This window comes from Solanum tuberosum, unplaced genomic scaffold (genome assembly GCF_000226075.1).
Source record: "Solanum tuberosum cultivar DM 1-3 516 R44 unplaced genomic scaffold, SolTub_3.0 scf00128, whole genome shotgun sequence".
Lineage (NCBI taxonomy): Eukaryota > Viridiplantae > Streptophyta > Magnoliopsida > Solanales > Solanaceae > Solanum > Solanum tuberosum.
The window spans coordinates 1073431-1090456 of record NW_006239053.1 but is presented as its reverse complement, the minus strand read 5'-3'; the positions used below and the strand labels follow the sequence as shown (position 1 = coordinate 1090456).

The following is a 17026-nucleotide window of genomic DNA, read 5'->3' as shown; positions in this document are numbered from 1 at the left end:
TGATTATTTGATTCTGAAATTTAAGTATGGTAATGTTATTAGAGCAGCTTCCTCATTTGTGCTATATTTGGGTAACTTTGATTTAGTCCTATCTAATTGATTAAGATACCTACTGCCCCCATTCAAGAAATAAGGAAAACATAACAAGACATGTTTAGTTTCAATCGTCAAAGTTCAGCAACCATTCTCTATCAGGGCACGAGCAGAAACATTAAAGTAATTGAAAAACCGAGTACATCCATTTTCAATTCATACTGAACAAGTCCTCCTAAATAAGGATAACCGAAGCTATAAAGCAGGTGCAGCAGTGAAACTGAAGGATCTAGTACCAACTGAAAGCCACATAACTAATCACCACTAGATTGTCTACAGAGATAGATAAAGCACTTGGGAAAAGTTGTCAAAAAAAAGAAAAAAGCTACATCATTCTCTTCAACTGTCATCTTCAGCCATTGCCTCTTTAACATCAAGAGTAAAGTTGTATTCCTGGTCACAACCCAGATAAGAATCGCACATGAAATAGAGTGTGTAGTTCCTTGTTCCAGCTTCAGCAGGGGCAGCAAAATCCAGCTTGACCTTAGATTTCCTTTGGAGGGTGACTCTCTTAATGGCCAGTAATTGGTTGCTCTTTGTATCCCCGACAACAAGCCACCATCCTTCCTCTTTGGTTTTGGGATATCTAGGTGCAAAAACAGGTCCAACTTCTGTTCTACCTTCAAGATCTCGCTCAAGGGTTACCTGCACACTTACATCATCTCCAGCACTCACATTATCACTGTCCAGCACATCATACGTCAAATCAATGTTTGGAAACCGGTTACAGAACCGGGCAATATCCAGAAGCTGCAAGTCTGACATTTGCAAGAGCTCACGCCTCTCATCATCTTCCATCTCCACCAAATCAAACACTGTCTCTATACTCCTCCCTGGATTTTCTTGGCACTTCTTAGCCAATTCCTTTGTGAAGTGTGGAAGCTGGAGAAGCATCGAGTCACGTTCCCACATCCCTTGTGTCACCATCTGGCTCACCTCCATTGTTAGAAGTGCTAGACTAAGCCAACCATTACTGGAAATAACATCAACCATTGCTTGAAGCAGCCTAGTAGCAGAAAGCAGCACCTCTTGCTGGTCAGAAGCAAGATTTCCACCCACCATTTGCCTAGAGAAATGGGCTTGTAAAAGAGCATTAGCCTTGACATGAGGATCTGTGTACTTTGGATTCTCAAAAGAGAAACGCAGATGATTAATCAACCTTCTTATCAATTCCTCTTCACCTGGTCGTATTGGCAGCTGTTCAAACTCCGATGCTGACGCCAATATTTCCAGCAAGCCCTTCAACTTTGTCTTGGAGGTCACAGAAGAGCTAAAACGCTCTATTGTGGTGTAACTGATATAATAATATGACGCTATCATACCAAGATTCAAAGGTGAAAGCAAAAATTCATCCTCAATAGTGACACATTTACTTGCCTCCAAGTCACTGATGGTATTCTCCACTAGCTCCGACAGTTGGTCAGACAGATGCCTATGACTAACACCCTGCAGATTGTAGTAATTTGGATTCTGTGTCAGCCTTCTATACATGAAGGTCCATGTTAGGTAATCAACAGCATCCTGCTTGTTCTGAATAACGCCAACCACCACCTCAGCATTCAAATTATCATGGAGATAATGTTGCAGATGGCTTTCAACTGGGAATGCTTCATACAAGAACTTCTTGTAGTAATCCTTGCGTGGTGCATGGCAGAGGATAACACACTTCCCTGAGCTATCTACAAGAGGTCGACTGGCATGGCCCATCATCTGCAACAAATCAGTAACGGGATAATCAGTGTGTGCATTTTCCCTACCATCATAATACTGTGTCCCCATGACCACCACCAAATGTGCAGATAACGGTACTCCCCAACACATTGTACCATTCATCACACACACTTGAATCCATCCAGTTTCAAACAATGTCTTCACTATATCCTGATCAGTGGCACTCAACCCCTCATGCAAGTAGCCCACACCATACTTGAGTGTCTCTTGCAGCATAGGTTCATTGATCCTTTCCACGAAAGGTTCCAGCTCTTCTGCAGATCGTAGCAGAAATATGGGTGTGTCTTCGCTGTCCATGCTTGAATAAGTCATCAGATCTACAGCAGTCAAGCGAGCATGCTTCCTTGTGGGAACGTACACAAGTGCAGGTTTTCCCTTCCTTGCATGTTGGACTATTGCAGTATATGTGGGTTTTGTCATGGCTTGCATCCTAGCTTCAAAGTTAGCAATATCAACACCTTGAATGTGTATTTCAAGTGGCACAGGCCTTACACCAGGCGGAAAGTTGAAGAGCCCATGAGATGTAGCCCCAATCCATTCTCCCAAATCCTTGGCATTAGCTAAGGAAGTTGACAAAGCAACGATGCGGATCTTGTTCTCAACCTGGCTTGAGATATATCTCATCCGAGAGACGATCACCTCCAGGATTGGACCACCTTGACCCCCAATCAGGTGCAATTCATCAATAATGAAAAGACTGACTTGCTGAACATGCTTACGTTGTTTCCAGCGACGAGACAAAGCATCCCATTTCTCAGGTGTGCTGATAATTAGTTGACCCTTCTCCAACAGCTTCAGATCACTGGCGGTTTCTCCAGTTAATTCAACAACCCTCATTCCCAGATGGTCCCCAAATTTCGTTTTCCAATCGTTGAACCGCTCCTTAGCAAGAGCCTCTAGTGGAGCTATATACACAGCACGAATGGTACTATCAGGTCCTTTCTGATGATTCCTCAATATGGCAAATTCAGCACAAATAGTCTTCCCACTACCAGTTGGAGCTGCAACCAAGACATTGTCATCTGAATTGTACAGCACTGTGAAAACCTGAGTCTGAACCGGATTGAAATGCTTGAAATCTTGATAAAGTGCTTCATATGCTGGATTCCTCAATGCAGTAACTGGCAGAGGTTGCAAGTCTAGTAACTCGGTGGGAGGAGGATATTTCTCTGGCAAAATCAGATGTCGGAAAGAGACGGGTAAAACAGTCTGGGACCCAAGCCATTTGTCAGAGACAACCCGAATGAAATACTGTGGGGGCAGTGGCTCATATATTGGGACTGTGAAGTTCAAAGTATGGTCCTCATCAATATACTGCTTCTTCAACATGAAATATTCATGATGAAGAATAAACTCCCCATCATTATCTTCAACAATTATCCAGAAAGGTTCTACATAACCATGAACCTTGTCTTCCCATTGGAAATCCGGTGTAATCGTCAATTCAACCCTCAAGACTGACCGCGTAATTGGTTGAACATGTGCAGCAAGGTTCAGCTTTGGGAACTGATGAATGAACTTGTGTAATGTCCTTCCCATCTTTGGGAACCGGATAAGCTCTCCCAATTCTTGTGATGAAAGATCATAATAACGCTCCCAAGCCAAATCTTTCTTCTCCAACTTCATCAAGATTTCATTTGGTATGCCATGGAATTGGCGAAGTGGTGTCTGTACACTCCACATCCTCTTGCTTATCATTTTGCACCATTTTAAGGCCTTCTCAGCTAACTGAGCCCATCCCCTTTTCAGAACAATCTCAAAAAGGGCTCGCATCAGACGTGCAGCACTCTGCAAAAGCAAATAACAAAGTTAGATAATTCGCTATCAGATAACACCAAATCACAAATGATTAAAGAAATAACAAGCAACTATATAGGAGGTTATTTATACAACACAACAAACCTGAGTGATATAAACCATGTCGGATGACAGGGACAAACCTTCAAGCTTCAGCCGTGAAATATATGCCTGCAATAGTACATTGATCTTGGCACTAGGTTCCTCAAGACTCTCTTTTATTGGGATAGGAACACGATCTAGAAGCTTCGCCAATTCCATTTTCTCATCTTGTCTGACTGTAACATATTTGAATTCCTCACTAAGAGAGAAAAGCCTGCAAAGTTCAATGTCACCCATCGTAGGCTTCAAATGCTCATTGTACGTGGAAATTGTCCCGTGAGTTATATAATAATAACTCGCAATGCGACCCAGGTCAGTCACCTGGAAATATCCACTTTTTCTGTCATACTTGACCAAGTTATTCTTGTCCAGCAATATAGCAGCAGAATGTACCTGCAAGCAAGTATTTCAAACTCTGAAGGAATTATCGATGCTTTTCAGCTAAGATGGAACAAAATACAATTTGAATGTCAAACTATCAGTACAATAAGACATAACAACAATTTCAAGGATGGAAGAAATACAGCACATATGTTGGATATTACTACCATTGATTATCATAGAAATAATTATATTGAAGGTTAGTCTCTGCTCTGTTTCATTCAAACTAATGGAAATTAGCTCTCCATATAAACAACTAGCTGGCATCAACTCACCAAGAACGATCTAACTACTATAAACTAAGCATTAACATAAATACTCACTCAACTATTAGACATTACTTTTTTCCATGATTGGCATCAATATTCACGGGAACACAAGATTATTAATCATGGAGAATCTGAGCAAGCCATTTGAACAACATTTAGCAATACAAAAATATGGTGCAACCAAGAGAATATCATATTATGAGTTTGTCAATTAGATGGTCGCAGATCTTTAATGAGAATTGAGGTTGTAAAGCAATAATTACTGTTAAATATGGTGAAGCAAATTTGGCGCACCAATTCAGTGTATGTGCCTACTTATATAGGAGTTTGAAAGAATATATGCAAGCTTTGGTCTGAATTCCAGCACCATGTCCAACTAAATGATGGCAGCGGCTGCAGGATTCTTTCTGGACAGATTTTTGGTTGGGAGATAGAATAATTAATGGACAAATCTCCTGTATTGTGTAGCTTAGCTGTAAGCAAAGATAGTACAGTTGCCAACTGTTACACTGACTTGCGGTGGCATTCAAATTAAAGAAGAAACTTCATGACTGGGAAAATGGATGAAGATTAGCAAATTTTTATATATTTTGGAATCTATAAACCTTGATGTGTGCCGGCTAGATTCCCAGACTGGAAAGCAAGTCAGGATAGAACAATCTTTGTTAAAAGCTGGTATACCCTTCTACAGAAACAACCAGACAGGTGGAATAAGTCTTGGCCTTGGAAAATGTTGTGAGAGTAAAAAGCATCTTCTAAGGTTTTCTTGTTTTGGTTGGACTGCTGTAAGGAATGTGAGTTTAGCTCATAGAATTTTACATGAAAAGGCTTCTCCCTGTGCAGTAGATGCTGGTTTTGATTGGCCATCTATTTTTCCTTTGCAGGCAAACAAGACAAATCTAGGATCTTTTTCTAAGAGAGATTCTTTCAAGGACACAAAAAACAAACACATATCATTTGTAAAAAATAAATGTATTCATAATTTATGTGTCTGGTGTAGGAACAACAAGATAGAAAATTTGTCTCAGTACATGTTGACTTTCAGAGTTCCTAGGGATGAAACAGATGGTGAAAATGTAAATTTTGTTCTTTATATTTTGCAGTGCCTTCTTGGCACTATTAATGAAACTTTTATCAAAAATAAAGTAAGGAAAGAAAGGAACAGCAAGTGGAATATATGTAAGACTTACCAAGTCAGCACGCCTTTCCTCCAAAGCATAATCAGTCTTGAGAGCATCAGCAGGTAGACCATAAAGTGTGGGATTCCGTACCATGCGGACATAGAGGTAAGTATACAGGAGCCATTTACATGCTTCCTTGGCATTCAACACAGTCCCGAGGACAATCTCGGCATTTAACTGATCTGCCAACTTGGAGATAAATTGACTTTCTATTGGCAGCTGCTGATTCATCAGGGACAAATAATATTGCAATTCGCTGTGGCCCGTTAATATGATTCCTTCACCATAGGTGTCATACTGAGGACGTCCAGCGCGACCAAGCATTTGCATAACATCAAGAGGACTGAGTTCAGTCCATGCTCCTTTCTCAGGATTGTAAATCTGGGTACCTTTTATAATCACAGTATGTGCAGGTAAATTGACACCCCATGCTAAAGTGGCTGTTGAAACCAACACTTGCACATGGCCATCAGCAAAAAGATCCTCCACAAGTTGCCGATCAGTTCTAACCATCCCCGCATGATGAATAGCAAAACCATATGGTAAAAGATCTTTGAGATCATTGCTCTTCACAAGCTCAGTTTGCGACTGTAGAAGTTCCCGAGTTAAACTGTCCTCCTTCAAAAACTTACCAAGGGTGTCATTAGCAAGTGCAGTATCCCGTATCGCACGAGCTGTTTTAGATGTTTCCTTCCTTGAATGGACAAAAATAAGCACCTGATGCTTTCCTGCAATACTAATCACCTTCTCATAGCAAACGTCATTCATCAACTGGAATCTCTGCAGTGGCTTCTTAACTGTAATTCCAATATACTGCTGAGCCAACGGAACAGGCCTATAGCTATTGTCAAAATGGAAGAGTCCTTTCTTCAGATCCACTCGCAAAAACACAGCCACGTCCTCATAATTTGGAAGAGTTGCTGACAATCCAACAAGACGAATATGCTCTTTGGTGGTTTCGATCTGTCGAATAGTTCTAGCAATGATACTCTCCAAGACAGGACCTCTGTTGTCATGCAGGAGATGAATCTCATCAATAATAAGAAGTTTAACAAGCTGTGTATATGTGCGATCGCCCGACTTTCTGGTTATAATATCCCACTTCTCTGGGGTAGTCACGATAATTTGAGTCTCTTCAATCTGTTGACGAGTTAATGTTTGATCACCACTCAACTCTTTCACTGTGACACCATAATGTTCCAAACGCTTGGAGAGATTACCAACCACTTCAGCAACAAGGGCTTTCATGGGTGCCACATATACGATCTTATAGTTGTTGTGGTTGAATGTACCATCATCTTCATTGCGGTTTAGTGCAATTTGCTGAAGTATAGTGAGCATAGCTACATTGGTCTTCCCGGCACCAGTTGGAGCACAGAGCAAAATGTTCTCCGGAGAAAAAAGGGCAGTCTCATATACTTTACTCTGCACCCTGTTCAATTGGGTCATCCCACTGAATGCTGGTCGAGCCCACTCTGGAATGGAGGATATCTTCACAAGCTCTTCACCAGGGTCTAGTGGCCTTGGCTTCAATGCTGGCACGTGAACTTCCTCGTACCCCTTCTTATGATTCCTGTAAGACCCAACTGGAAGCTCACATTTCTTATTTGCCATCAACAAACCGCCTTGCTGAAATGCAAGGCTGTCAAGATCAAGAAACTGACGCTGCCCCATTAACCAACCATTATCAAGATCTCTATCTACAAGTGCCTTCCTTTCTCCATCACCATCAACACCAGACTCATCTTTAAGACGCCTAGCCTCTTCCCTAATGCTTTTCTCCAGATTCTTCTGCCTCTCTTTTGCAGTAGCCCTAGTAGCATGCAACTGTTCTAATATAGCCACATGATCTGGCCCCAACCCCAACATCTCTTCTTCAATTTTCTTCCTATTCTCTTGGTCTTCTGCCCTTGCAAGGCGGGTACACCATACTACCTTTAGCCGGTTGCGCAGAAGATATTTGATGAGACTGAACTTATCAAATTGGAGATGCACCAGCAGCTTTGTTTCTACTTCACGATCATCGCCTTCAGCAAGAATTTTAAGAACCTCTTCAGCAAGCTTTTGGCTCTGTTGGGGATCGATCTGCTGCTCATAAGCTTGAGAGATCTTTCTTTGAAGCCAATAAGCATCTATGTCCTGAACATTCAAGGCCATTCCCTCATCGGCATCCCGCATCTCATCATCATCAATGCCACTGCCCATCTGCATAGCACCAGAAGCACTGGCTTCCATCACATCATCGTCCTCCTCTTCATCATCAGGTACCACATCAAGATCACTCTCTTCTTCTTCTTCTTCATTCTCCTCAAACTCAACTGCTACACCGACATCATCGTCAAGACCATCATCGCCGTCAGCTGCAGCAGACGCTGATGCATCGCCACCATCCTGATAGTCAGTAATGAGTCGCCCAATTGACACCAACTGATCAAACACCTGATTCGATATAGGATTTAACAGCTTCTCAATTTCCTTTTTCTTTTCAGGGTTCTTGAAGTTATCATTTTTCAACACCGCCAACATCTCATCAGCTGCTCCACTCACAATGTTGAGAGGCTGTCCCCCAAGTTGCTGCTGAATCAAGCTGAGCATAGCCTCATAAGCAGCCCTAGTTTCCTTTGTTTTAGGCTGGTAAACACCTTCCTCACTCGAAGTAAGAACACTTTCTTCCTGAAGCCGTCTCTTCTTACTTTGCCTAGTGGGCTCAGAGACAAGTGGTTCCCGCTCCTTCTTCTTCCTAGCCTTCTGAAGTTTCTCATCCAACTCTGGAGGTCTACCCTTGTAAGCTCGATCACCAAATGATTTAGGGTCAATTTTTCCATAAAGAGACTCAGGTTCACCAGAGGGTTCATGAGTATCTCGGGGACGAGAATCAGTAGTTAGAACAAGACTTGAGTTCGCTCTGTACTCATACTGTTTGAAACGTGCATGTGCTTCTGCACCACCGCCCAAATTCGACATATTTCAGTCGAAAATCAGAAAACCTAAAATTCAAAAAAAAAAACTCAACTACTCAAATCAGTCGGCTCAAATAGCTAAACCCTAAGTACAACTACAAAATTCAAAAATTGACAATACAGTTGGGAAAACGCAGATACAAGTTCAAACGAAAAACAATAACAGCAATAAAGACGAATTAACAAAAAAGCTTTGCACTCACCGGAGTCAAAGAGAGAGATTCGAACGCTTCCGACTATGCCGCAAGTAGAAATAATACTATACACTAACTGATTAGTAGTAGTAATATCTAGGGCTCACAACCGACTCGAAGAATCGGAGGACAAGTAGCCGCCTCTAAGGATTGAAGAAGCCGAGTTTGTATGGAGTCAAGTGTTATTTGATTGATGCCCTACCGTAGTGAGCCTTTGAACTACAATAAAATCAATTCTAGATCTACAATTACCACACTATTTTTTCCCTCTAATTATCGATTTTTGAGCGTGCATAAATAGATTTTTTAAATTAAATTAAATAAATAACCATGTGCATACTACATAGAAAATCTCATGCAATTTGACATATAATTTGAGAATACAAATATTAGTAAAAGTATATTTTTACGTGTATTATGTCTTCTTTTTATTATTTTTCATTCATTTGACATCATATTTAAACGCGATGAAATTTAGATTACGCATGGCAGAGCTTAGGACTTATCTATAGGAAATAGACTCTAAATAAAAGAAAATCATTGTAGGAGCGAATCGAAAACTAATTAAAGATGAACAGATTTTTACTATATCAAATACAATTCAAATTAATATAATTATTGCATAATTATAAATTTATGACTAATATCGTGAAGTCATAGACTCATAGTACAACTATTACTCATATTTATAGCAAAGTAAAAGTATTTTTAAAATATAAATGGCTTTACTTATTCACTATACAATTTTAAATTCAATATATTTATAAGTTGTTATCACGATGAGCCTCGTTCAAAGATATGGTAGGTCATTACCATTTTGTAGTGATCTTCCTAGGCACTCCAACATTTTTCTTTCCTAGATTACTCGAATTCACAATCGTTAACATCAAATGTAAATTAGTTGATAAATAGTTATATAATTGTGCAATGATTTTGAATATTTCATGAAGATGTACCAAGTACAAATTTCTTCAATCAATTCGATTATTAAATGCATAGATAACCACTTAACTTGACACATTTTATAAAATAGTCATTCAAATTTGCTTAAAGCAAAAAGACCCGGTATCCTATTAACTTTAGGCTTTAGCATTTCTTGATGAAGAGCTGATTAAAAGGTGAGATTCTTCTACTAAAAACTTTGAAACATTTTTTCTAGTAGAATCAGAAAAATGATTGTTATGTTTCCTATTCATGTTTGATTTTACTGAAGTCAGTCCATATTTGTCAATATCAGAAACAAAAATGTGATCTTTCTAACTTCAAACAAATAGAGAAGAGCACAATACGGACTTATTGAAGGTTTAAAATTTAAATGATAAGAGAATTTTGAATAGCATTGAAAAACCTAAGGAGAACAACTTAACATGAACGGGTACAATAATTGTCTTTCATAACCCCACAAAGATGAACATAAGCAGCTCAACGTGTGCCGAATCAACTCACACTGAACCAATAGTTTCAGTAAAGTTGATCGATCAAAGCACCTCAAAATTGCAAGTATGAAAGTTTTGGAGCCACTTCACTATCCTTCCATAGGCTCAGCTTGAGATGCCTCTTCTACCTTGTCACCTTTCTTTCCTGCTCATGCAAAGGGGGTAAGATATCAGAATTCAAAAGTAACTGGTAAAAACAAGTTTTGCAACATCGATTCAGTAAATATATTTTGCAAATGCATTTTGAATTACCTTTCTTTTTCTTCCCACCACCTTTCTTCTTAGTCTTGGTGGGAAGGGCTAGCCAAGCCTTGATTTCAGGTTCATTCTCTGTTGTCTTTGTAGGCTGAAGCTCCTGGAGCGCATGAGATGTTACCCTATCCGATCCATTGGGCATTAACAGCACTGTGAACTTAATGTGAGCAACCAAATCACCTGCGTAAGCAACAAAAGATGATGAAAACGAACAAGGGATATTATCGACAAAACTTACATCTAAATTTTGAATACTGAAGAAAATGGTACCAACCAGGTTTCTCATGTAGAACAGGATATGGCTGCAAAAGCTCATGGTTAACACATTCAACAAGGCCCAAACGAGCCCTCTTCTCCTCCAAATCCCTGATCAAGTAAAAATAAGAGAGTAAGTAAACAGCATTCTCTGTGAAACCAGACATCACTATTATCATGAAACTTCTAAATTACTACAGTTGAATATGAATTTTGAGAAAATCATCGGACCTTGCGGTAAATGGCATGATAGGGAACTTCTGACTGATTTCACTGAAGATGAACCTTGAGGCTTTCATCTTCAGGTTATAGCTTTTGTCTACAGCTCTCTTGTAGATGGTTGTCTGTTTCTCATCCAACAACTTGGGCTGCAAAGTTTAAGAAAGGCCCGGGAAAATAAACTGTGAGATTCACGAGGAGAACTCGTAATATTAGATATTCAGATGTCAAAGGTGCAATACACATCCATACCTTTCCATCACCAGTGCTTGTCACGATATCAATGGAGTAGACCTCATTCTCTTCAAATTCTGCTTCATCTACTCTTGTGTCAGGATTGGACACGCTCAATACAACTTTGTTTCCATCAATAACAAACTGCTTCATTTGATGGCTCAATACACCCTCGACAATCTTGCAGTCATAGGCAGCAGCAACCTTCTGAATAGCTTCTGTTACATCCGAGTTCTGCAACGGCCAAGAAACTTAACAACACAAATAAATACACAAGAAGCCAAAAAATAGATATAAGACAAAGAGCATCCTGACATCTTCATGCCATGACTATAATGGCCTAAACAGCATCTGTATACTAAACACCTACTCTACCTTGTGTCCTTGTCTACATAATCACAAGGAAGACAGCCTCACAGTAATCTGAAGATTAAGAACACAGTTGAAACAAATAGAAAAAGACCTAACAACTTACAAGTTCACACACATAAAACATACTACTTTTTATATAACACTACCTAAGATGATCTATAACTCCGGCATTACAGAGCATAACACTCAGTTAAGTGGATCTCATGCAAATCAAAGAATAGTGATTGAGGTACATATCAAGAACTTTTTCAACAAATCATGTTACTACATATCAAATTTACCAAGCACTAAGAGAACGAAAATTTAATTGTCAAAAAGAAAAAAAAAACAGCACTAAGAGACTGGAAATGCTAGACCAGTGAAGATCAAAATAATCATACGATTGGAGGGGAAAAAATACATTGCAAGTAAAATTTGTTCACATCCATCAATTATGTCTCCAACTATATTGTTTGAGCTTCCTCAATTGGAAAAAAGAAGCATCAATAGCTCCTTCACTTCCTAAAAAGACCCACCAAACTGAGGATGTAACAAGTAGTCACACAGAAAAACACTTGCAATTTACCAACTTAAAAAGGTCTTATGGTTTCTTTTAAATAGGCAAAGGTGAGAATCATAGCATTAGCTGAAAAAGCTACAGCAGAGCAGGTTTTTTAAGCAAGAGGAAATGTTGCACAAAGCAAAGAGCAGCAAAGATTGAAGAAAAAACATGCACATCAACACCAGATCACTACCACCATTTAGAAACTAGACTGACCCTATTTGGTAAAATTACTTGAGCTAACAGAAGTACGCACTGAGGAATAGCCAATGGGAAACAAACAAAAAAACTATAGGAGTAAGAAATAAATATAATTCAATTCCACGTAGAAATCCCTTAATTATATATAAGCAAGATACAGAAAGAAATATCAGCCAATACCTCTAAAATGGCATGTAATTAGTTGGTGCATCACAAAAAAAAACATCTAGAATGACATTACCTTCTTTCCTGGTCTTACAAGTCTCAAAGCAACTTCAGCAGCTGTATTAGTAGCTGCAATGACATCAGCAGCTCTACCAGTAACTGGTCCTTCGTGAAGAACATGTGTATGTCCAACTACTGCAATAAATCCATCAATGTGACATCCCATATCACTGCATCAAAAAAGAACTACATATTACTCACAAAACAGTTTATCTCAGGGTCGCAGCAAAATCCTCTGAATGCATTGACTAGTGAAGGCCTAAAGTTAGAATTTGACCTGGACAAAAACCAAATTATTTATGACTTAAAGTTCCTGCTATCAGCACTTGATGCCAGAATTCAAGCTTAGCTCTGTGCTGAAAGAATTTTCCTTTTTTTCTACTAAAGCAGGCTTCTGGAATCATGATAAACAATGAAAATCACCTCAAAATGATGTAAACCATTACTTACATCTTCAATATATCACCTTCTTCCACTACTGTCTCATCACTAGCCAATGGAGAGAAATGGCACACGGTGTTATTAACTGAAATACATGTTGGAAATGCAACACCTCTCTCAATCTTCTTCTTCACATTCTTGTACATATTTCCAGTTTGCCTGCACAACGATTTATTCTTCAATCAGTAAACTTAGCAGATATCATTATTCCTGATATACAAGGCAAAATTACATGTGTTGAAAGTATAGAAAACCCAAGAAGTACATACTCTTTGATAAAGGCATCCCCTTTCTCACAAAGATCAACTATCTTTGCTTTTGGCTTGCATTCGGACAACACCAACTGCAGCGCCTCTGCAAAATCAAAACCAAAATAACAAAACTTAGTGCTTCATACCATGAACCTAGGTTCTACTATGAATATGGCTTTTCAAATACACTTTAATCACTGTAATTATAAACAATTGAGATTTTTCTCCACCACAGGGATTAAACACCAACACACTTTCAGCTATCAGATGCCACAAAAGTTTCAACTATCAATCAGAAAATCAAATAGGCTATGTAAAAAATGCATAAAACATCAAATTAAAAACCCAAAAAAATAAATAGAGAAAGGGGACTAACTGTTAACAATTTCAGCGGCGCTCTTGTACTTGGTGACGACCTCAGGACTTGTGAGATCCAATTCTTTCTCTTCTCTCTCGTCGTCCGACATAGTTACAAAACAGCTATTAATTCAAACACACAAATTCTGCAGGAAAAAAAAAACACAAAACAACGGAGAAAAATGAACTGATAAGAGAATGGCGACAGAGAAAGAGGAATAAATGTAGAAAACCGAAAACTTACCGAAGCAAAATTGGGATTTTGCGATGGAAGAAAAATGGAGGCAACAAGGGTTTGGAAGCTAGGGTTTTTAGTGAAGTTAAAGATGTATGAGGTGATAAAAAGGAGACAAAGTACTGATTTTTTTTTTCTCTTTCCTAATGGGCAGTTTATGCCTTGTTTGGCAATGTTCATGTGAGTAGTATTATCAATTGGTATTTTGGTTTGACAAAAAAAAGAAGTTGTTATTTTTTAAATTTATTTTGTTATTATTTTGGAAGGATAGCTATATAAATGAGGAAATAAAAAGTAACAAAAATCTTTAATGAAATTGAAATTCTAGAGGCAATCAATAATTTGTAAATTTTAAATAAATTAGAGGTAAGTGTGAGATTTGTGGTTTTGAGATTTTTTTAATTTTTCAATGAACCTCGTAACTTTTTTATTTCATAAAATAATGGAGAAATTAAGCAAATACCACATAAAAACAAAATAATTATAAATATATATCCCTTACATTTATACCCTACTAAATAATTTATACTATATACCCCCAAATTAATTTCGTTTTACTATGTTAAATCAATATATATATATATATATATATATATATATATATTGTACTGATATCATTAAGACTGATAATTTCGCTTATGTGATATCATTAAGACTAATATCACATAATATATATATTGTATTGATATCATTAAGACTGATAATTTCGCTTATATATATTGTATTGGTATCATTAAGATTTATTGTTTAGAAATTACTCATTAGTCAATGATATTATAAGAGTATGTGTATGTTTTTTTGGTATCATCAAGGTTTATTGTTCATGAATTACTTATTAGTCAATGATGCTATAAGAGTGTATATATATTCATATATATTTGTGGTATCATTAATGTTTCTTGTTCACACCCTACTCATTCATATATATTTGTGGTATAAGGTTTCTTGTTCACACCCTACTCATTAGTCAACGATACTATAAGAGTATATATATTGTTATGGTATCATTAAGGTTTCTTGTTCAGAAATTACTCATTAGTCAATGATACTATAAAATTATATTATATATAGTTAGTTAGCCGTGATATCATTAAGGTTTCTTATTCACACTCTATACTCTTTGCTCATTTGTAAATGATACTGTAAGAGTATATTAACAAAGGGTATCTCTAATAAAGGAAAAAAAAATAAATTACCAAATGGTATCTCTAATAAAGGATAAAATGAAAAAAAAAAATAATAAAGAAGGAAATAATAAAATTTGTTACCAAATGGTATCTATATTAAAGGATAATATGAAAAATGAATAAAAATAATAATTAAGAAAAGAACAAAAGTAATTTATTTTATTTTCTTAAAAAGACAAAAATATAGAAAGAAAGAAAAAAATAAAAAGAAGATAAAAAATGACAAAAATATTATCAAATGGTATCTCTAATAAATGATAATATGGAAAAAAAAGAAGAAAATATAAATATTTAGCGAGAAAGAACAAAAGTAATTAATGATAAGAAAAAAATAATAAATGAGAAAAAAGAAACAAAAATAATTAATAACAGGAAAAATTGTATGAAATAACAAACTATTAATTCAAATTAAATGTTATAGTCATAGTTTATTTTAATCGTAATTAGCAGCAAACATCCCATTTTTTTGCCATCTAATTCGATATACAATTAGCCATTTTCGGTATACAACTAGCCATTTTATATATTTCGGTATAAAATGTATAAAATGTGTTTTTGTTTGTATAAAGCGAGAGAAAAGTGTATATACAAATAGATATATTTTTGTCTTATACACTTATAATTATACAAATACAAATCTTATTATACAGATTACAATGTATAAATGAATTTATACAAAACTGAACAATTTGTATAAAATTGGATGTTTGTAGCGAATTATACAAATCGAAAGCTCCATAGCAAACATAAAATTTGCTATGGAGCGCAATTATGCAAACTATAGTTATAACATACAAATATGATTTTTATATTTGCTACATGTGAAAGTTACTCTTAATAATATGATAAAAGCTTTGGGTTGGGGTGAATTGGGCCTAAGTTTTAAAAGATTTGGGGGGAAATTGGGCCTAAATTTAAAGGGAGTTGAAGGAAAATTTGGCCTAAACTAAAAGGTACAAGCTGTAATTTATTTTGGGTCAATGTGTATCTGCTGAATTAGTTTGGGTTAAACTATGAAATTGTAATTATTTTATGTTTTGTGGTTCATTTATGTAATTTCCTCTAAGATTAAATAGGTATAGAAAAGTTTTAAATGAGCCCAAAACAAAGCCCAAAAAAGGTAAACAAAGTTCGATCGATCCATTAAGACATCTGCCAACATCTATAAATCAATCCTCTGAGTTAGGGTTTTTATTGTGATCTCCGCTTTCTTCTCTATCATATCGCCTCAGGCGGCGGGGCTTCTTTGAACATAATCTTTCATTTTTTTCTTGTTGTGCATTATCAACATTTAACGTTTGATGTCTTCGCTGCTTCACTTTCTTAGATCGCAAAAGTAAGTATCCTCCTTTGTCATATTTTTTATCTCGTTTCTTCCTTGTTTGTAATCTCTTCCTCTTTTGCAGGGGTATACTCTTGATGATGGATGTAATGGATTTCAAAGTGGTTTCAACACAGGTACCAAGTCACGTGTGTTGTGAGAAGAATTTTATGTAAGTTCATTTTTTTAACTATCCCTTTCATCTCTTTTCTTTCTCTTCGGTCTAACCTTTTTTTTTTATATAGATATCTATAACTTTTTGAGGTACGTATATTTTTAATTAATAATTTATTTAGTTCACAAAGACACATATATTATGAGTACGTATTACTAAAGTTGATATCCAATTTTGACCATTTTTTTAAATTTATTTTTCGAGCTTCCATATTTAATAATAGATATAATTACCTTATTTTAACTACCAATTTATTAATTTTATATTTTTTATAATTATTATTAAAATTGTATATTTTATTATCGAAGTCACTATTATTACTTTGCACCTTTTGTTTTAAACAATTGATTGTCGTCACCTTATTTAAAAAAATCACACTTTTTAAATTAACTATAGGTCGTTAAATTGTATTTTATTTATATATTAACATAAAGTTATAATATTAATATTTTGTATATATTAATTATTAGTTGTCATCACATAATTTATTATATTAGTTATTAAGTTAGAAGCTCAAAATAGTATAAAAGAAGTAAAAGAAGAGAAAAGACCACAGAAATCAGATCAAAACCCTATATGAGATCAAATATTTCAGTTCATGAATTTTCTAATA

At 36.4% G+C, this 17026-nt stretch overlaps 2 protein-coding genes across 3 annotated transcripts; both read right to left on the bottom strand.

Annotated features, from left to right (window-relative positions):
- Positions 1-191: 191 nt before the first annotated feature.
- Positions 192-8940, bottom strand: LOC102592348 (U5 small nuclear ribonucleoprotein 200 kDa helicase-like). Its single transcript, XM_006350785.2, has 4 exons — positions 8718-8940; positions 5564-8541; positions 3727-4116; positions 192-3612 (listed from the first exon to the last, which is right to left on the bottom strand). Exons 2-4 carry the CDS (start codon positions 8516-8518, stop codon positions 433-435), a joined length of 6525 nt encoding a protein of 2174 aa, XP_006350847.1. The 5' UTR covers positions 8519-8541; positions 8718-8940; the 3' UTR covers positions 192-432.
- Positions 8941-9939: 999 nt separating this feature from the next.
- On the bottom strand, positions 9940-13866 carry LOC102577813 (EBP1). Of its 2 annotated transcripts, none has more exons than XM_015310187.1 (10): positions 13740-13866; positions 13515-13654; positions 13157-13241; positions 12897-13046; positions 12463-12616; positions 11126-11341; positions 10886-11022; positions 10674-10765; positions 10397-10579; positions 9940-10289 (listed from the first exon to the last, which is right to left on the bottom strand). In XM_015310187.1, the coding sequence occupies exons 2-10, from the start codon at positions 13603-13605 to the stop codon at positions 10234-10236; spliced, it is 1164 nt and encodes a 387-aa protein (XP_015165673.1). In that variant the 5' UTR covers positions 13606-13654; positions 13740-13866; the 3' UTR covers positions 9940-10233.
- Between the last annotated feature and the right edge of the window lie 3160 nt (positions 13867-17026).